At 39.8% G+C, this 20,118-nt stretch overlaps 2 protein-coding genes and 2 pseudogenes across 4 annotated transcripts; 2 read left to right on the plus strand and 2 right to left on the minus strand.

The window, feature by feature from the left end:
- Window positions 1-94: 94 nt before the first annotated feature.
- LOC137734480 (uncharacterized) lies at window positions 95-6,719 on the minus strand (annotated as a pseudogene). The gene is made up of 16 exons (XR_015964449.1): window positions 6,660-6,719; window positions 6,026-6,267; window positions 5,346-5,529; window positions 4,707-4,947; window positions 4,443-4,612; window positions 3,866-4,370; window positions 3,440-3,606; window positions 3,034-3,250; window positions 2,770-2,961; window positions 2,481-2,625; window positions 2,113-2,344; window positions 1,714-1,942; window positions 1,159-1,371; window positions 953-1,004; window positions 594-858; window positions 95-444 (listed from the first exon to the last, which is right to left on the minus strand). The product of XR_015964449.1 is annotated as an uncharacterized LOC137734480 (transcript).
- Window positions 6,528-8,611, plus strand: LOC137735754 (uncharacterized; annotated as a pseudogene). Its single transcript, XR_015964152.1, has 5 exons — window positions 6,528-6,750; window positions 6,844-6,979; window positions 7,235-7,310; window positions 7,403-7,530; window positions 8,267-8,611. The product of XR_015964152.1 is annotated as an uncharacterized LOC137735754 (transcript).
- A 563-nt stretch (window positions 8,612-9,174) lies between these two features.
- On the plus strand, window positions 9,175-13,258 carry LOC137734152 (putative aarF domain-containing protein kinase At5g05200, chloroplastic). Its single transcript, XM_068473448.2, has 10 exons — window positions 9,175-9,585; window positions 9,819-9,961; window positions 10,363-10,476; window positions 10,619-10,807; window positions 10,893-11,048; window positions 11,402-11,667; window positions 11,771-11,868; window positions 12,176-12,354; window positions 12,657-12,773; window positions 12,895-13,258. Exons 1-10 carry the CDS (start codon window positions 9,363-9,365, stop codon window positions 13,072-13,074), a joined length of 1,665 nt encoding a protein of 554 aa, XP_068329549.2. The 5' UTR covers window positions 9,175-9,362; the 3' UTR covers window positions 13,075-13,258.
- A 657-nt stretch (window positions 13,259-13,915) lies between these two features.
- LOC137733125 (uncharacterized) lies at window positions 13,916-19,537 on the minus strand. The gene is made up of 3 exons (XM_068472285.2): window positions 18,907-19,537; window positions 18,544-18,749; window positions 13,916-17,957 (listed from the first exon to the last, which is right to left on the minus strand). The coding sequence occupies exons 2-3, from the start codon at window positions 18,662-18,664 to the stop codon at window positions 14,266-14,268; spliced, it is 3,813 nt and encodes a 1,270-aa protein (XP_068328386.2). The 5' UTR covers window positions 18,665-18,749; window positions 18,907-19,537; the 3' UTR covers window positions 13,916-14,265.
- Window positions 19,538-20,118: the final 581 nt, after the last annotated feature.

The raw sequence follows: 20,118 nt of genomic DNA on the forward strand, positions 1-20,118 counted from the left end.
TAAATAAAGAAGGATTCAATATATACAAGAAAAATGATAGTGTGAAAATAAAATTATAATTAAACAAAAAACATGATTGCAAAAGCCTAACAAATTCATTTTTCCTGTGTTGCAATGTGTTTCTACGAAATTGCTACTGTACTTTCAGCTGCTATGTTATGGTAATGAAGAAGATGCATGCTGCTCCTTACGTCTCTTCTCAGCTGCTATGGCAGCAGCCACATAAGGTGGCAAATGCCGTAGGCTTTCCATTGGGTTCTCGTCGGGAATTTCAGTTGGCTTTTCGTTAGTTTCTGGTGCCTGCGGTGGCACCGTTGCGAATAAGGACTCAATGTCTTTTAATGTGAAGAAAGGCTGGTCTTGGTTCTTCTTGTTCCCGATGAATGCAGTGCTGTTCCGGCTTTTGTTGAGTTTATATATACTCTCTTCAACCGTGTCTTTAACCTAACTCCACAAAATGACTTAGCGTGATTAAATATCGAAAATGCACAGATAATTGTGTTCTCACAAGCACTTTCTAGTAACATGGTAGTGAATCCTAAAACAAGTTGTCCTATAAAACACAGAAGTATCGGAAAGGGAGATGAACATACTATGAAACGATGAGCTATGGTCTTGCTTTTCTGTCTGATTCGATGGACCCGGCTGATTGCTTGTGCTTCTACTGCTGGATTGAGAAGCGGCTCGACAAGGATAACATGCTTCGCTTCTAGAAGATTGAGGCCGTTGGCTCCATGTTGAATTAAGAGCAGTAACACTTAAAAAGATTTTTGCTCGGGTTTCTGTCCACGTAGCTTGTGATTTCCTTTTGCACTTATCTTTTCTCCTTTGAATTCGCTAATGGCAACTTGTGATTTCCTTTACTTACACAGCAAGCGTATTTAGAAAAAGGGAGAAGCAATTCCAAGTTCAGTAAATTTTATCTGCTGTAAATTTGGTAATGGCTACTTACCTTCCTCCTTTCATCCCAATATGTGTAATGTCATTAGCAGTGAAGGATTCTTCTTGTCACTGATTCAATCTGCACGAGTACCCCGCCCCAAATGAACATTAATCTAAACTTGCTGACACAAACTATACTAATAAAGTGGCAAGAATCAGCGGGAAATGACGAAGAGGTATGCTAGAGTTCTTATTTGTTTGGTCAGGGAACCGCACTTACAAAATCGAGGATAGACAGAACACATACCTTTGTTCCATATGAACCTTGGACCACGACAGATGCTTCAGACATTTCACGACTTTCGGTTGTATGAAGCACAGAAGAAGCACAAGTTTCACTCTGTCCATCATCAGCATGAGCAATGTTTCCAACATCACTATGTTGTCGACATGTTGGGCCTTTTACCCACTTATCATGAACCTTGTTAAGTTGTTATGCCGTTCAGTAATTGCAAAGAGGAACAGTTGTGAACTCGAATTAAACGATAGTTAATTAAGAGAATAAAGGAATTATCAGGGAAGAGACGCACCAAGAAAATAATAATAATAATAAAAGGAGGACAAAAGGCAATTAGCAGGCTGGAGACACAGATAGAAGATTGCAACTAATCACTCACGTAAGGTTTCCCAATAGCTACAGTTAGCCTACTGAATCACATTTTTGTTCAACCAAGGAAGGCTCTCGGAGATTTTAGCAGAAGACTGGCGTAAAGATTTTCGGACATACAGACTTGTATAAACTCCTATTTATTAAGGCAATGGTTATATCATGGAGATGGTATGGTGAATACTTACATTTACAGCATGTAAGATGCCCCCACGGAAAAACAATCTTCCGAATCATTAATGGATCTTGACAAACTGGGCATGTTTCTTTATCGCCTCTAGGTATGCATCCATTTTTCTGTTCTGTGGATGTTGGAATGGTGACTGCCCCTTCAGCTACCGACGAAGGGTTTGGACTTTCCAACGGCACCTTTTGTTTTGCTTGTACCAGACCCTGGGAACAATAAAAAAGAGCTAGTATCGACTACCGACAGCAGCAACAACAAAGACAGTCTATATTTTATAGTTTAACAAGTAGAAAGGTCAGTGCGCAAAGCATACCACCAAAGGGCACACAATTCTGCACCCAAAAGAAAATTTAAATATGAATGGTTAAAAATGGACTTTTGCTTCTAGCTTTAAATAACGAAGTTTCCCTTTTGTAACAGACAACGAATTCAAGGACGTGAACTTGTAGCTAGTATATAGGACGCTAGCTGAAGGTAATTCTTCTTCACTTATAGCATCAAGAGCTTTATCATCCTCATTTCGGCCAGGCGCAGTCTTGAGGTTGCCATGTTAATTTCATCATAAGCTTGTACAATTTGAGCTTGGTAAGAAAGAAAAAGGATCATATCTTGCGAAAGCCTAACGGGAATACTATTAGCGGACAATTAGCATGCCAAAGAAAACAAAAGTTTAGCACGAGTAGCCTCCGTTCTGTGATCCATCAACTACAGGAGTTGTTAGTTTCAGAGTTAAATAGTTGCTACTGAAAGAATAGTACAATACAGGACATACCTCTAGAATGTGGAGGTGCTTTGTGGATTCTGATATACCATCCCTCCCTAATTGGGCCTTGCAATGATTTCTTATAACTCCAAGAACAACCTCTAATTCAGATGGAGATTTTGAAACCTATCATCCAAATATGATAAACAGGACAAATTATAGAAGCTCTATACTTTAGTTTCGGTGCCATTTAAAGTATAAACGAAAGACAGCTGCATTTTATCACCCTTTAAGGATGAACAAAACTAATAGTGAGATAAAGTGACTGACCACAGCTTTTCCAGCATCTCTCTTCTTCGACTCTTTATTAGAATTGGATGATGTTGAATCTTTATGTGGCTGCGACAAATTCTGATAAAAACGATTAAGTTCAGAGTTCTTCTGCAAAGCCACAGCCTCTTCAGCACATGTAGCTGTCCCTCCGCCTGCTTTTTCTCTGCGAAAGAGCCTTGCTTCATATTCCTAGTAAGGAAATCAGAAATTGTAAAAACAAATCAACAAGGATTAAAAAAAAAAAAGAATAAGGTAACAAACCCGGAAAAATTCATCTAGTTCAAATAGAACACATAGAGGACCATCATCATAAGCCTTGCAATTTCGACAATTTCTCACGCGGTGAATATCCTCTTCCTTTGGCTTCTCCATCGTCTGATCAATTTCTAAAAGTCGATCAAGCAACACCTTCCTAGATGCTGCTAATTGGTCCAAACCAGTCTGCATATGGTACTTCAGGCCACTTATGCTACGGAAACTATATATCAAAGGGACACAGAATTAATCAGAATCCACAAAATATTAGACAGATAGACTCAGTTTACTTGAAAGTATTGGAAGCCACAAGCAACATTCTCGAGATACTGGTGAAGAGATAAACAGTGCAAAAGGTCAAATATATGACCCTGCAGTAGATGTGATGTAGCGAACCCAAATGTTTACTTACCGAGACGCAATTCTCAATGACCTCCCATTGTTTAGAGTTGTTACAAGGGCCTCATCAATCTTTCTGATCAAATCCCTGGACAGGTCTGTGTTCTTTTCAGCATGAAGAAGGGCTTCCAACCACCAAACTGTACTTAGATCTTTTCTGTCGCTGATTGCATTGCAAATCTTCAAAACAGTTTACCTAAATGTTAAAACATATTAAGGGATAAAGCGATGATCGAAAAAGAACAATATATGGAAAAAAATATTCATAAAATCATTAGCCTGCTCAAAACCATGAAAAAGAAAGACAGAGAACTAAAATGAACTACCATCGGTTATTTAGCATAGAATGTCCTAGATAGTAAGATACAAAGTGTGATCTTCTAGACAATACGAAATAGAGGATCATAAAGTGCTACACGGAAGCAGGTACGAAATATACCTGTGTGTAAGACTTGTTAAACTCTTGTTGAGCCATGGATAGCTTTGAACTGAATGCGGCAAGTACTTCTTCTTAATATTGTCACGGGCTATGGTGAACAGCAGAAACGTTATCTGATAATTCAGATGTACCTTCAAGTGAGTTACCGGCATCATTCGCAATTTCGTCATTCCCACAAAGTTTTTGCCTCTTCGCTACATGTTGATCACAAGTTTCAATGCCCTGTATCTTGGAGGCCATTTTACTAGAGCTCCCAGGAAACTGTTCTTTTGATGGGCAGCAGTTTGTTGCCAATGTGAGTATTATGATAAATGTGGATATTCAACAAAGGGTCCAGGCGGAAATCCTCAGAGTGCTCTTCAGCTAAATCCAGTGCTTCCTTGTACAGGGACATAGCTTGAATGAAATGTTGTTCGAGTATAGCTATCCCAGCAAGCCCATTGAGAGCGACGACTGACCTCCTAAGTGCTTCCTCTCCTTCTACCTTTGTTTTACCTACAAGAACCTACAGAACAAGATCCTATAGAACAAAAAGAATCAATAAAAAAAGTTTAGGTAATGATGTACAGAAACGCACCATCAGTATTTCCTCCATAGTCATGGGGGACCGTTGCAGAGAACGAAGCCCAAAGGTTCCTACTTGAGGGTGGCAGCAGGCTTGGCGAAGCTTCAACAGTGTGTTCAGAAGCTTTCCTTCCTCTGCGTGCGTGATGAGCGGATCTGATGAATCATTAGATGCTAAGCATCCTGGAACAGCATGAAAAATGTCAGACCTAAGAATTACGTCTTCACATGTAACTTTAGTGTGATAGACTTAAATTGAAAAATGATAATTAACAACCTGTGACTTTTCTTTTCCGAATATCATCTTTCAAACTGTCAATCACTTCTCGGGCATAACTCACACAGGTTTCGTGTTGCCTTTGGTAAAAGTGTTCTTCTACTGGAGATTAAGTGAGCCAAGAGAGGCATTCCTCCTGAGGAGGAAGCTCCAACTCATCTTCAACATGCACTTTCAAAGATCGCCACATAATTTTCTTGAAAAACTTATGTGCAAATTCCATAGCTGCCACATCTCTCCTCTGAAAAGGCAAATTAAAAAAAATTAAGGAAGTGGTCTGATATACGAAAACATTGAACTCAATGAGGATTGACTAAAACTAACAGGAGAAAGCTAGAATGGTATCTTTGGAAAAATCAAGAGAAAACACTTACAACCCTAAAATGTGTAAAAGTAATAGAAGGATGCGCTCGTGATAAATGGGCGCATTTTTCTTGATTCAAAGTGTCAACTTGGCTAAAAAGTACACATTAAGCCTTAGATTCTATCTCAATCGCTTCAATTATATGGCATATTAGAACTTTTCACAAGGGCAGGCATCCACTAGTTTTAGAAAAGAATTGAACTGAAACAACGAAGGATGCACCGAACTTCATACCTCATATGGATCTTGTATAACTTCAATCCACCACCTAGAACCATCAAATGGGCAGGCATTGAGAAATCGTAGAAGTCCATATAAGTCATCAAGTATCGTTGTATAGGAGTCCCTGTAATGCACCAACGGTGCTTAGCGTACAACTGCATAGCCCTTTCTGTGGCTGCAGCAGCATTATTCTCCACCATTTGAGCCTCATCCAAACAAACTCTCCACCAGAATATTCTGGTCAGAACAGTTGGAAAAACAGGGTACCTAAAACAAAATGGCAGGTCATCCTCTTGAAAAATACACGTCCAAGAGAAATTTGCTTCTAAATCAACCCAACGATGTTCTAAGGTATAGCACTGAAGTATGTAAACCCTAATAAGAAAGGAGAAAAAAACCAAGAAATTAAGGCAAACGCTAAACAACTTGAACACTGATCTTTTACAAGATCATGATGGCATTTAAGTACATTTGCTTCAAAAGTTCATGACGAGGGAGCAGCACTTAATAAAATAAGTGGCTGAAAACTGGGAAATTATTTTTGTACCAAACACGTATCATTCCAAACAAATGATCCTAATGCAAGGGAAAAGATCAATGTTATGCAACATTCTTGCAAGCAATCAGGCAAAGATCTTATACAATGCTTTGAAGAATCCGTACAAACCAGTTTAGCCAATTTTTGAGCAAAGGAAAAAAGAAGAGGCAAGAGCATCACAAGTTTTGAAGGAACCTTTTATGGAATCTCATCAAGCGCCGGTCACCTTCATGCCTATTAGAGTCGTGTGACAGGTCATCTTTAAGCACATCATATGTTGTTAACACAATGTCAGTGCTAACAAGTTCACTGATATCAATTTCCGACACGTTTGAAAAAGAAGTCTCCCTCACACCTTCATAGATACATGTTTTTAAAGAACCTGCACGAGTATGACTGGGATAATAAGAAAAGTCAGTATGTACAACATCCGTTATCTGGATTAAGCAATAAACATGGTCAAAATTGAATCAATTTATCACAAATGAGTCATCTAAGGAGATTGAAGGATAGCATATGAAATATTTATACAGTTTAACAACCCTATCTTTGTGAGATAAATGAAAAATCAACTTATGGACTTTAATGCACTCTCTAACAGTGCTGAGATTTGCAAATGCAAAATAGTTAAGACATAAAATATACCGTAAAATTTCAGCATGCCATTGGAGCATAATAGGAGCCGGACAAATTATAAGAGTGGCACCAGTAGCCACAGGAAAGGTAGTAGCCTGTATCAGTTCTGAGCATAGCTGGCAAATATATTTCCCATCTCTTTCAACTACAGTGGTTGTATTTTTCTTTTTTATGTGCTTCTGAGAGGCCTCACTGGATTTGATGGATTTTCCATCTGCTGAATAACCGACACAGTCTGCTTGTTGCCATGCATCGCATATGTCACACTGTACCCATAATCCTGTGTATGACATATTTTCACTCACAACTCCAATACACATTCAACTCGCACCCTTTTAAATCTTTTAAGATTGATTTTCTGATCTTTGGTTTTCTAGGGTTTATAATTTCAGTCCCCGAATGAAAGGAGGAAGGAAGAATCTGAAGAGGGCGGTGGAGCAACAGAGCTTAACGTTAGAAGATGGTCACTCTGTAATGCAAGTGCTTTCTCTCCGCGGATCCAACCTCATCGAGGTGTGCTCTTCTATTCCAATTCAATTTTTAGGGTTTTTGACACAGAAAGAAAAACCCTTCTAAAACCCTGATCCCAATTCGATCTCTTTGCGAAAATGCAGTAGTGGGTTTCGATCAATTTGTAAAAAAAAATGAGGTGGGTTGGGGCTAATCTTTAGGTTCAGATGCTGTTCGAAAAGAAAGTTGTAAACTTGGATTTTCACATTGTGTTTAGAATTGCTTAGCTTGCTTCTGATTCTGCTGTAATTGTTTAAGGTAATGGATGCGAAAGGAGAGAAATCATTGGCGCTGTTTCCAGCTAAGTTTTCAAAGAGCATGTGGATAAAGCGAGGTTGGTTTCCTATGTACGTATCTCATTTCAACGTATTCTAGCAATTGTAGCAAAAAAAAAAGGCTGAATTTGGGTCGATTTTCAAGTGGCAGGGAGTTTTGTTGTGGTTGATGCAAGTGGGAAGGAGAAGGTTCTTGAATCTGGAAGCAAGGTGGCATGCATTGTTTCGCAAGTTCTGTTTTACGAACAAGTTCGGGTTACTGAAGAAATCACCAGACTGGTGTGTATTCGCATCCCATTGTAAATTGTTTATCACTATCTCAACAGAAAATGCAGCTTCTGTAGCTTAAACGTTTCATAGTGCGATGGCTTTTTTATGTTTCGGTTACTTCATATCAAACTTTGAAATTTCCCTCGAACAAACTCAGTGTTTGCTCCGACCTTCTCTTTATTTGGGTAAATATGTGCTGTTTCAGCATTGATTACAGCTTAAGAAAGATGAAACTGCCAAAATTGTGTGTTCTTTTTAAAACAGTAATCCAACATGCCACCGTAGTTTCCATGCCAAGCACATAATTGTATGGAGGGAAAATGTGTACTGAAGAAATCGCCAGATTGGTGTGTATTCTCGTCCCATTGTAAAATGATCTATCACTATCTCAACAGAAAATGCAGCTTGTGTAGCTTAAACGTTTAATAGTGCGATGGCTTTCGTATGTTTCGGTTACTTCATATCAAAGAAATTTTCCTCGAACAAACTCAGTGCTTGCTCCGACCTGCCAAAATTGTTTGATCTTTCAAAAGTAGTAATCCAACATGCCATCGTAGTTTTCATGCCAAGCACATAATTTTATCTGAGGGATAGAAAAAGGTTGCTCATGGTCATGGAAGTGTGATGTAAAATCTGTAGCCTTTGTGGCACTTCCTGTTTAATGTCTTTAGGTGATCTTAAGATTCCCACTGTTGTTTCTTGGTGATCTTTTGTTCCTTATATTTGCTTTTGCCGCCCAATGCAGGCCAGAACTCTTCAAATCCGAAGTTTCAGATGGATGCGTAGGAAGTTCGCAGGGAGACACCTCCCAACAAGAAGACAATGAGCTCAGAGGCCAATACAAACAGGAATAAACCAGCTGACCGGAAATCGGATTCCGACTCAGATTCCGGTTCAACATAAGTCAGAATAGGACTTTTTGAGTTCAGAAACCGACTCTTTGGGTAGTTCTGCAGTGGATGTAGATGAATCACCAGTGAATAACAGTGTCAAATTTTAATCCAGAATTTTTGTTGGGTTACTATCTATGTAATCTTGTATTCCAAGACAAATACACAGTTAATGGCAAAAAAAACATTTATCCAAGTTACTTTTACTGTTGTACTTTCTCTTTTCCCGTTAGATTGCGATCGAACGGTGGTTTACTACAATTTTCTTGGTTTAAGAGAACGGGAATCATCGTTATACAGATGCTTCATTTTTAACCGGTGTCTCGGAGTCAAATTACACTTACAAAAATTAAAAATTAAGATTTAAAGAAACATGGCACAAAATAATAGAAAAGCCAGGAGGATTCTTGTCGGATTCTTTTTGTGAGGATTCTGGAGATCTTTCAATTACATATGTTCATTGTATATTGTGCGGTTAGAAATTATTATAAATTTTTTTATTTAAAATTAAATATAAATAGTACCTGATAAAAACTAACCACACGATATACAATAAATAAATATAATTGAAAGATTTTGGCATGCAGAATCCGAGGAGAATCATGTCTCTCATATAAAAGCGCTTTTAATTAAAGCAGTTCCGGACTGTGAGAAATCTCACGGCGGGAAAGTGGACAAGTCTCAGAACCGCACCAACAGTGAACAGCCTAGCCACGTGGCGTCCTCTCTTTCACTTACGACTGGTGTAACGTTACACAAAAGTACAAAAAGATTTTTTTGTTCTTTTATTTTTTTTTCTCTTACAGAGCGAGAGTAATTAGCAGGCACTCGCAAGCTGACGGAGAACGACGTCGTGAAAGTTTCCAAATTCCGCTTTGACACTTGCAAATTCCGAGCCCCGATTTAATTTCCAGAAATTTTGGTAATTTCTTTGTTTTTTTAGGTGAAGAGATGGCTGTTTCGATGGTCTCAGCCGTGAGAGGCGGTCGTTTGCCGGCACTTCACCGTCATCACGGCCGTCAGATGATTCTGAGCTCCTCCTCCTCGTCGATTATTGGTAGTTGGGGTTCGTTAAAATCATCGAAGCAGCTTAATTGCAGCTCAAACTCAAAGGGCTTCACTCTCTTTGCCCGTTACTCTCAAGCTCAGGATATTTACTCCTCCCGCCTTCAAGGTGCTTAATTTCTCTCTCCCGTTGGCTTTGGGATTTTGGGTTTGAATTTTGGTTTCTGGGTTTATCTCAAGCTTAAATCTTTATTTGATTTATGGGTTTTTTTTTTAATAAGAAGGAAACTTTTAGACCCCGGCATGGGCATCTGTGTTCTTTAAGCTTGAATTATTTTCTTTCTGAATCACTCTATTCGTTTGAGGTTTTAAGCTGAAGCTGGAATTTCATGTTGTTGCCAGATAGGTTCGAAGACTTGCCTAAACTGGTGGAGGACATTCTCAAAACGTCAGTAAGCACAGGTCCTCGCGGCGCTCTTAGGATGGTGCAAGGTATTCAGGCGTTTATTGGGGTTGGTGGGGAGTGGCTTGCCGACGTATCAAAGGTAACAGGAACTTCAATTGTTATGGTTCTACTTGCTTTATGCAATGGACTTTGTTTCCTGCTGCTCAAGTCTTTCCTTTTAATTATATTGCTTTCGGGTTTTCTCAGTTTTTATTCTGTACATGAGGATTATGCAAATTTTATATCTTTTCCATTTTAACGTATCATCACGAGCATTTGATTGTTGCATTGCTTGCTTGGCTTTCACCTTGTGCAATTGCCAATTGAAAGGGTTCAATGACAACATGTGTTTGTTATAACCAATTCCAATAACTTGGATTAAGATTTCACTCAATTGAGTGTTCTATTAACACCTAGGCATCCGTTAACACTGCCCCTTTTATCTGAATAAGCAAACTCTTCAGGAGTATACTTGTAAATGACCCTACCTTTTGTCTGTAGTCAGCAAACTCATCTGCCGGATTACCAACCCAACTGCAGCTTGGATTGCTGTCCCCCCTTTATTTGAGGAGATTGTTTGAGCGCATGGGGGCAACCTACGTTAAGTTGGGTCAGGTAAATCTTGTTTGTATTCTTGTTTTTTTTTTTATGGCCACTCCATAAGTTTGTTCACCGGCAAAAGATTATTATTTTACTTTACTATCTTTATTCATTCAATGTACACCATCACTAATGCTATGTTATTTACAAATGATAGTTCATTGCGTCTGCACCAACATTGTTCCCACCAGAATATGTTGAAGAATTTCAGAACTGCTTTGACAGAACTCCCGCAGTACCCTTTGCGGAGATTCAAGCAATCTTGCGACAAGAATTGGGAAGACCAATTGACAGTGTTTATGAATATGTTGACCCAACCCCGCTTGCTTCAGCCTCAATAGCACAAGTTCTTTTCTCTTCCTATCAAATTTCTTATGTTCCTCAATCATTCTGTAAGCTTAGTAATAAGATTTGTGATATATTATGTTTAGGTTCATGCTGCAAGGCTAAGAGGCTCCCAAGAAGATGTAGTTATAAAGATCTTGAAACCTGGAATAGAAGATATGTTGGTTGCAGATCTAAATTTTATCTACATTGTTGTCCGCATTTTGGAATTCTTGAGTCCTGATATTAGCCGCGCTTCATTGGTATGTGGACAAAAATTTCTGCAGTTGTAACAATTGACATTGACTCTTATTGTGGATGACAAGCATAAGCATACTAATTATTTTCGTACTCTTTAAATCATTTACACTGCCAATTTCTTTAGTTACAAGTTTTATTCTGTGAAAGCACAAACATTTAAGCTGATTGTGTAATTATTAGTATCCTTTGGACTCTATGAGTAGTGAAATAATTTGGGACAATGTCAGCATCTTTGATGCTTGTTCTTCTATCCTGCCTTGCTCGAAAAAATAAATGTCCATCTAGTATGCATTCATATGTTGCGAAATGATGGTGGATAGAAGTTTCCCTTGTAATCTGTTCATCGTTTCAGTAGGTTGGTATCGTGCAAGATATACGGGAGTCCGTGCTTGAAGAAGTTGATTTCTATAAGGAGGCTGCAAACATTGAGTCCTTTAGGAGATATTTAGAAGCCATGGGACTCACAAGGCAGGCTACGGCTCCAAAAGTGTATCACCAATGCAGCAGCAAACGAGTTTTAACAATGGAGAGGCTGTACGGAGTTCTTCTTACTGACTTAAACAGTATAAGTTCCTTTGTCTCTAATCCGGAGACCAGTCTCATAACTGCCCTTAATGTGTGGTAGGACTTGAATATTTTATCCACCATTCAGTGCTTGTAGTTTTTGTGTTCATTTATTTGTCAAAATTTTTACCTTGTCGCTTGTTATGAAATGTCTCTGTAGGTTTGGTAGTTTGCTTGCCTGTGAAAGCTTCCACGCAGATGTGCATGCAGGGAACCTGTGGTTGTTGCGCGATGGCCGCATTGGGTTTCTTGATTTTGGTATTCATATATCTTCATGCACCAATTGTACTCATTGCTTACTTATAGTTCTGATTGTCTGTCGTATTTTTTTTTTCAATGTCTCATTTGCTTATACAATATCTGCACATATGACTAAAGGTTTATACCTTATATAATATATACTATGCAGAAAAAGACTTGCCTAATGTTTGTTCTTTAACAACTGTGCATAGTCCCAAGATGCAGTACCTACCATTTGCATGAAAGTTTTAGAAGTTCTCTGTATTTGTCCAATCTTTCAAATGTTATTGAAGTATTTTTGCTTGCGTTTGACTTAAATTTACAGGAATTGTTGGCCGTATATCCCCAAAAACATGGGGTGCCATGGAAATCTTTTTGGCATCAATTGCAGCTGAAGAATATGAATCAATGGCATCTGCGCTGATTGAAATGGGTGCTACAGACACAAATGTTGATACTAAGGCCTTTGCAAGAGACTTGGAAAAGATGTTCTCATCAATAAAGGCAAGCATTTAATTCAGGAGTTTGCTGATTGTGTTTTGCTTTCCAAAAAGGTTAATTTTTCGGTCTGTACTTGTTCTGAGACCATTTCAGAGCTAAGGGAAATTCATGTTTAGCAGAATGGTGCAGCCAAAAGATACCCCTTTTCCTTGCCCTTAAATATTGTGCTGTTTAAAAGAATTCAAACTGAAAGAGGTGTGTTGAATCGGAAGTGGCAATAGCCGGATTTAGAATATAGAACGGAAGTGGCTAAATCAGCTTATTGATAACAATCACATTTGCTTCTTACAACTCCTCATGTGCAGGATTTGGATACTGAAGTAGTCATAGCAACTGCCAGGGAGCCATCTACGAATGCAACTGCTGTCTCTGCTAATCTAGTTGTTGATGAGAGACAAATGAATGCACTTTTTCTCGATGTGGTACGCTGTTGACTCCCTTTATGTTTACATGCCTGCATGATTTAGCGCTGCTTCTGTAGCTTATGCCATCTTTTGGCAAATTGTTCTGAAGCCACGAACTGCTCGCATGTTCTTATTTCAGATTCGGGTTAGTGAATCATATGGATTGAAATTTCCACGAGAGTTTGCACTTCTCCTGAAGCAGCTTTTGTATTTTGATCGGTACACCCGTTTGTTGGCCCCGAACTTGAATATGCTCCAAGACCAAAGGATTTCCATCGCTTCTAATCGAAGAACCAACTACAGGAACAATTTCAGATGAACCTAGGAAGTGCAGATGCAGCTTCTTGTAGGTTGTGTAAATGTAAATAAAAAGTTCTCCAGCATTCGGAGTTACATTCAATAGGAACGATATCGAGAACAAGAAGAATATTGTACTCTATACCATACGAAAGCAAAGCGTGTATCGTTTTATGTGTGGAATTGATCATATCAGATTCTTCTCCTGTGTTTTTTTTTTTTATTTTTTGAGGAGAAACTATAACAATTTATTAAAAAAAGAAAAGTGAAATACACAGAAGTGGATAAGAAATCCACCAAGAACAGAACAAGAAAATCTCTCAAGAGGATCTGATTACAAGTAGGAAAACCTCAACCAAATCACTTTACGACTGCTAACATATCCCACAGTATGTGAGAAAAAGAGTAATTCTTAAAATCTTTCGAAACTGAAGCCCAAAGGGCTGCCCAATATCTTACTCTTCCCCATAGATTTGCTACCCCCACAGCAGTATAATCCTCAAAAATTCTTTTGTTACGCTCCAACCAAATGTTCCAAAAAACTGTCGACACCAGACAACCCCACAAAGCTTTAGCTTTCCTCCCAATTCCTAGAGCCTAAAAATTGGTGCTTAGAAGCTCAAAACAACCCTTTGGAACGACCCAACTAACTCTAACCTCCTGAAACAATTTCCACCACAGTTAAATCGTGTAAGAACAATGAAGAAAAATGTGGTTAACACTCTCCTCCTTCGCTTTACACAAACTGCACCAATGAGGAGAGAAGCAAATAAAAGGGCTTCTCCTTCGAATTTGATCACAAGTGCTGAGAGATTCTTCTCCTATTTTATGTATGGTTTTATGTATAGTTGCACAGGATATGCTGCATATAAACAAATAAATGAAATAGAAATCTCTGGTAAACTCGTATATACACACAACGATCGAAAACTTGATTTCTACATCTGACATATACTCACTCGTGGGATACTATATCAGAAAGAACGAAAGGAGAGTCCTTTCGCGAAAAACTTTCAAGTCCTAACATGTAGATATGGCAAAAATACGGCAATGTCTGTGTTCGAATCACTTCCCGGAAACCTTTGCTTCCGTCAGGGTTCTATTCACTTTCTCCGACTTTGCAATGCTTCGGGGTCCGGCAAGTGAGACGAATAAGTTCTTCCATTTGAGAAGAATCCTCGGAGCTTCGTGTTATCATACTCTGAGAAATCTGTTACTTCCTTGACCCTCTAATCACCTGGCTTGGCGAAGCATAGCCCATGAGTTTATGAAGTGGTGAACTCGACTTTGCTGGCAGCTCCTCGATTTCTGAGGATAACGACGGTCTTGCTGGCACAAATGTTTCAATTGGATTCTTATCTTTGTTCTGAGACTGTCTCAAAACAAGCTTCTTCCTCTCTTTCATTTGATCCAATGAACTATATGACATATTCCGGTTTTCTGAATCGCCTTGGGGAGAGTTGGAGGGTGCGAGAGCTCCTGGATCACCGTCAGTAGAGTAACCGTTGTAGTAAGAGGGTCCGTAACCATAATCATCCGAACACGAAACGGTATCTGCATGTTGAGCCAAATTACCGCCATTGGCGGCAGCATTATAGTCGCCAACCTCACTCGGAGGAGGGGCTATAGCATTCTGTTCATAGGGGACAATATGCGATCTCTTTCGGAGCGAAAATCTGAGCACCTCCAAGCAAGCCCCACATTGAAGTCTATGGTATCTCCTTTTGAAAAGGAGAAAATCTGCAGGTATCTGCAGTAGTTTTGAGCAGTTGTAACAAGTTATGATAGGGGCTCCACCTGCTATGGGTCGGAAATGTCGCTTAGCCAAATGTTGTTTCTCTCTGTAAAGCTTATTCACATCATGCCTTTGGTGCCTCAGATCATCAGACATTGTTTCACGGCCCCAAAGAGGAAAATCAGATTCCACGTACCGTTCGGGAGTTGAAGGACGAGACTCGTCATAGGATGTCCAGCAACTGTGACCAGGGTGAACCCTACATAACCCGTTGTTGCTGCAACGAATGGGTTGAGGCAAAGGTGCTGAGCACTGCCAGTCTTGGGGTTCATAGTGCAAATATGAAGAATCAGCTTGGTGCCTGCTGGTTGTTGCCTCACTTGAGAAAGGTATACGCATGTTTTTACAGTGGTGTTCGGGGGGATAGTGGCTGCCTGCCATGTGTCTTCTCAGATACCTCTGATAGTTTGGATCATGATAGAGTTCCTCCTCGGATGCCTCATAATCACGGTACTGGGCCATGCTCTTCTCCTTCCAAGTGGCTCCTCTCGCATCCCTTCCACTCGCTTTTCCATTCAAATTGTTAACTTGGTCCTGCAGTTCATAAACCATTCTCAATAGTGTCCTCTTGTCCTCCACAGACATTTCAGATGATTGGTAGCCTGAATTGTGCTGGTACTCGTTATGCAGTTGATTTGTAAGGCCTCTATTTTTGTATCCGCCTTGGGAAACTCTTCGACGGAATGCCATCCTAGACATATATTCATCACTCTGCAATCTATTCCAATCTCGGCTTGGATGGCCTTGTCTTCTAGGTGGCAGTAATGCATCTTGATCCCACTTTCTGTATTTCATCGCATGATCATTCTTCACAGGAAAATTTGACCAGGGATCCCTTGCTTGACGTTGCAATCCTGAATCTCTAGTCATCATGCTATTCGCCATGAATTTATCCCTTCGGATTCTTTCTTCAGAATGAACAATGTTTGAACGTGTATTTCGGTTGAAGAACTGATCATCCATGCCATCATAAGAAGAAACACTGGCATCATAAGCATGATGACTTCTATTTGCTGGGGACCTCGACAGATCTCTAGGTGCACCGCTAAGCTCAAGGCTGGGGAAGAACTCCGTATTTCCAAATGCATCAGGAGACCCTACATGATCAAAGCCTTTGGAAAAAGCACTATTCTGAGGTTCCTCCAGTTGCCTATTAGGAGAAGATGTCAGGGATTCCGCTGCAATGCTTTCCCTTACCGCCATATGAGCAGTAACATCAAAGCCATTAGGAACACTATTCCGAGGTTCCACCTGTTGTTCATTGCGAGAAGATTCAAAGGAATCTGATGAAATGATTTCCCGTGCGGCCATATGAGCAGCAACAATTGAACTACTTCCCCTCGCTTCTCCCTGATTTACAGTATTTGAGCTCTGGAAATCAGAATCAATCTCCTTGTTGATGCCTACGTCCACATTTGTTTCTCCTAAAGGTGAGCTCTCATCATTCGTTGATACTTCTGCACCTTTTCGTGTTTTTGGTAATGTCTCCTTAACTTCATCACGTGCAAACTCAGTCGATGAACAAAATTCATTGGAAACTTCAAGTTTCTCACTATCAAAATCACGAGAATCATTTTGATCACTCTGATTATTTTGGTCTTCATTTGGTAAGTTTATATCTCCAACTTGTTCATGATCACAATCTTCAGAAGACTCATTGCGACCCTTCATACTGGTTTGATCTGAAGGGCACTCTCCTGAGTCTGGAAGAGTAGCCCCATGATTTGCGCTGCCAAATTCTTTGTCATCAGAAGACTTGATTTCACTCTTGTTATTGTCTTGTTCTGAGAAGCATTTTCCCGAGTCAGGAAAAGTTGCCTCAGGACTTGAGTTGCTAAGCTGCTTGCCTTCTGAAGGTTCACGTAGATCCCTCTCGTTGTTTTGGTCCAGTAAACATTCTCCTGAGGCAGAAAAAGTAGATTTTGAACTTGAGCTGCTAAATTTGTTGCCTTCTGAAGACTTAATCTGCTCCTTCTCATTGTTTAGGTCCGAGAAACATTCTCCTCGAACAGTAGCCTTAGGACTTAAGCTGCTCGATTCATTACCTTCTGAAGATTTACTAATGACAGGATTATCTGTCTCATTGTTGTGATCTGAAGCGCATTCTCCTGACTTTGAAAGACTTGCATTATGACCTGAGGTGCTAGATCCTTCGTCTTCGGAAGACTTATCTTCACTCCTCTCCTTGTTTTGGTCCGAAAAGTATTCTCCTGGGTTTGAAAGACTTGCATTTTGAGTTGAGATGCTAGATTCTTTGACTTCAGAAGACTTATCTTCACTCGTCTCATTGTTTTGGTCCAAAGAGTATCTTCCCGACTCAAGAAAAGTAAGCTCACGAGTACTTGGGCTGCTAGATTCGTTGTCTTCTGAAGATTTACTCTGATCCACCTCATCGTTTTGTTCTGGAAGAGCTGCATTATGACTCGAGCTGCTAGATTTCTTTTCTTCGGAAGGCTTGTCTTCATTCTTCTCATTGTTTTGGTTCGAAAAGAAATTTCCTGATTCAGGATAAGTAGCCTTAGGAGTACTTGAGGTGCTAGACTCGTTGCCTTCTGACGACTTCTTCTGATCCCTCTCATTCTCTTGGTCTACGGGAGCTGCATTATGACTCGAGCTGCTAGATTTCTCTTCTTCGGAAGGCTTGTCTTCATCCTTCTCATTGTTTTGGTTCGAAAAGCAATTTCCTGATTCAGGATAAGTAGCCTTAGGAGTACTTGAGGTGCTAGACTCGTTGCCTTCTGACGACTTCTGATCCCTCTCATTCTCTTGGTCTACAGGAGCTGCATTATGACTCGAGCCGCTAGATTTCTCTTCTTCGGAAGGCTTGTCTTCATCCTTCTCATTGTTTTGGTTCGAAAAGCAATTTCCTGATTCAGGATAAGCAGCCTTAGGAGTACTTGAGGTGCTAGACTCTTTGCCTTCTGACGACTTCTGATCCCTCTCATTCTCTTGGTCTGAAGAGCATTCTCCGGATTCAGAAAGAGTTGCATTACGAGCTGAACTTCTGGACTTTTTATCTTCAGAAGCGTGATTCAAACGAATCCTCTGAGCTGCCTCAGTGTCATTTAAGCTAGCGCTCTTGCTTCTCAATCCATTTACTCGAGCTTTTGCTGCATTCAGAAGGATGATTTAGGAAACTAATTCGAACAATGAAGTAAAAAACTGTATGTCGAAGTAGTTATCTATAAGACTGCAGGTGAAAAAAAGAGAGCTCAATTACTCCGAACGTTGAATCAACAGACAGAAATGAGATTGGTCCGACATGCGATTTCTCATATTAAACAAACTAAGAAATCGAAGAACACAATCTCGCCAATGTGGGGTTAGGCCGGTTGGCCAGGTCCCATGCACCCGAGTTCAAATCCCTCGTCAATAAATTGTAGTAGTTTAGAATAGAATATCGCCTTGTCAACCAAAATATCGCGGAAAATCCCAATAGCTGATTCCTTCCTTCTCTATACATCTATCATAGTTTTTTTTTTTTTTTTTTTTTTTTTTTTCTTTTTGAGTACATCGGGAAAGGGGAGTTGGGCTAAGCCAGACAATGAGCAACCTAATTTAGTATTGAATTGAAAGATTCGAACTTAAGACCTCTAAGACCTTTGGGTTCCAAGTGAAGAGGAATACCAGACCATAGTTATAAATACAACAAAGTAGTTAGCAAACTAAATCTGTGAGATGGTTTGAGTTTAATACCTTGGAGAGTGACACCACATCCGCCGCACTTGTAGACCGGAATATCCGGCAACTCCGCAAGAAGCTGCCGGCATTTCGGACATCGTACAAGTCGAACATTTGCTGTCAGTTCAGGAGACATCTTTGCCCAACACAAACGAAAGGGCTTCCAGTTCCAGCGAAAAAGTCTCAAACTTCGAAGGAAGCTATAGAATTTCAAACACCATCTGCAACACAAACAGAAGGGTGTCCAGTTCCAACAAATTCTCCAAAAAACTAAAAGCGTTTTTCTAAGATCCATGAAACAACAACAAGAACAACAAAAAAATACATAAAAACAGGAACATTCCGAGCTAGAATTTGAGGAAATTAAGGAAGCAGTACCTGAACAAAACAGAAGCAAAACCTCAGACTTCGGAGAGATCCAAAAGAGAGAGACAGACAGAAAAAAGGCAGTGAATTTGTTTGGCTGTTTGGTTTTCACGAAATGGGTGAAGAAGGCAAGGCAAATGGAAGTGTTTGGCAAAAACGTTGAAAACAAAAGCAAATAAAAAATCTTATCTTTGGTGTGTACTGTTTGGCAAAGCTCGTCAAAGTCTTGGGAGTGCGTGAAGGGGTAAGTCTGTGATTTTCCAAGCAGAGGAATCGATGAGGATTTGGAATTGGTCTTCTGCTTTTTTCGTGGTGAAGAAGCTTCTTCCTGGTCAGATCACTGCTGACCGTGAGAAACCCGGTCAAGCTCAAAGACTGACTACAGAGAAGAGAGAAGATAGAGAGATGAGTGATACCTCCGCCTGCCGTATTAAAGCGCTCGTCTTGACGTGTCATCTTGTTACTAACTCCGAGCTTGAGAGAAGATAGAGAGATGAGTGATACATCCGCCCGCCGTATTTAAAGCGTCCGTCTTGACATGTCATCTTGTTACTAACTCCAAGATTAACTTACTTGATACAGAAGTATCAAGGTTGCGAGAAATTCTCGTGCTCAGTCGGAGAATTATGTCATCCTAATACCCACACACAAACTAGTGAGCCCCCTGTAATTATAGCAAAGATTATCTCTTGGTACTAAAACATAGTTTGAGTGGTGTCACCTGACCAATGAATATTTGTTACTTGCAACCATTTAATACAGTTGTTACGTGGTGTCTTTGATTACATGATAATAACGTCCCTCGCTATCCCACTTTAACCAACAAAGCACAAAGAATCTATTGGGAGTAACATTGCACCTACTATCTATTGTATCATCATTTGTATCATCTCTCTAATAGAAATAGAGTCCGCCAACACATGTAGGTCTCATCTCTATTATAGAGAGAGTACAAATAAGTGGTAAGAATATCATTTTTAATCTTTTGATTGTGAATGTTTTAAAGTGACGATATATCAAACTAATCATATAGTATTTTTTTTTCAAGAAATGTAAAACAAATATTTATGTTATTAATTCAAAAAGTTAGGGTGGCGTTGTAGTGTCGGTAGGCCCTTGTCCACCAACTCCCGTTCCCCCTTCCTCACCCAATAATTCAAATCAATCAATGCAGAGCAAAACACTTATCCCGTTACCCGTATTACCATTTGGCACAAGAGAATC

Source organism: Pyrus communis, chromosome 7 (assembly GCF_041283825.1).
Source record: "Pyrus communis isolate YQ-2024b chromosome 7, ASM4128382v1, whole genome shotgun sequence".
Classification (NCBI taxonomy): Eukaryota; Viridiplantae; Streptophyta; class Magnoliopsida; order Rosales; family Rosaceae; genus Pyrus; species Pyrus communis.

What these genes read in the sequence shown, in the direction of transcription:
- LOC137734152 (XM_068473448.2), top strand. Translation starts at nt 9,363, where the DNA reads ATGGCTGTTTCGATGGTCTCAGCCGTGAGAGGCGGTCGTTTGCCGGCA. An exon ending in CTTCAGCCTCAATAGCACAA is followed by an intron (nt 10,808 to 10,892) that starts GTTCTTTTCTCT and finishes TATTATGTTTAG; the next exon opens with GTTCATGCTGCAAGGCTAAG. An exon ending in CATTGGGTTTCTTGATTTTG is followed by an intron (nt 11,869 to 12,175) that starts GTATTCATATAT and finishes TTAAATTTACAG; the next exon opens with GAATTGTTGGCCGTATATCC.
- LOC137733125 (XM_068472285.2), bottom strand. Translation starts at nt 18,664, where the DNA reads ATGTCTCCTGAACTGACAGCAAATGTTCGACTTGTACGATGTCCGAAA. An exon ending in ATGTGGTGTCACTCTCCAAG is followed by an intron (nt 17,958 to 18,543) that starts GTATTAAACTCA and finishes TTCTGAATGCAG; the next exon opens with CAAAAGCTCGAGTAAATGGA.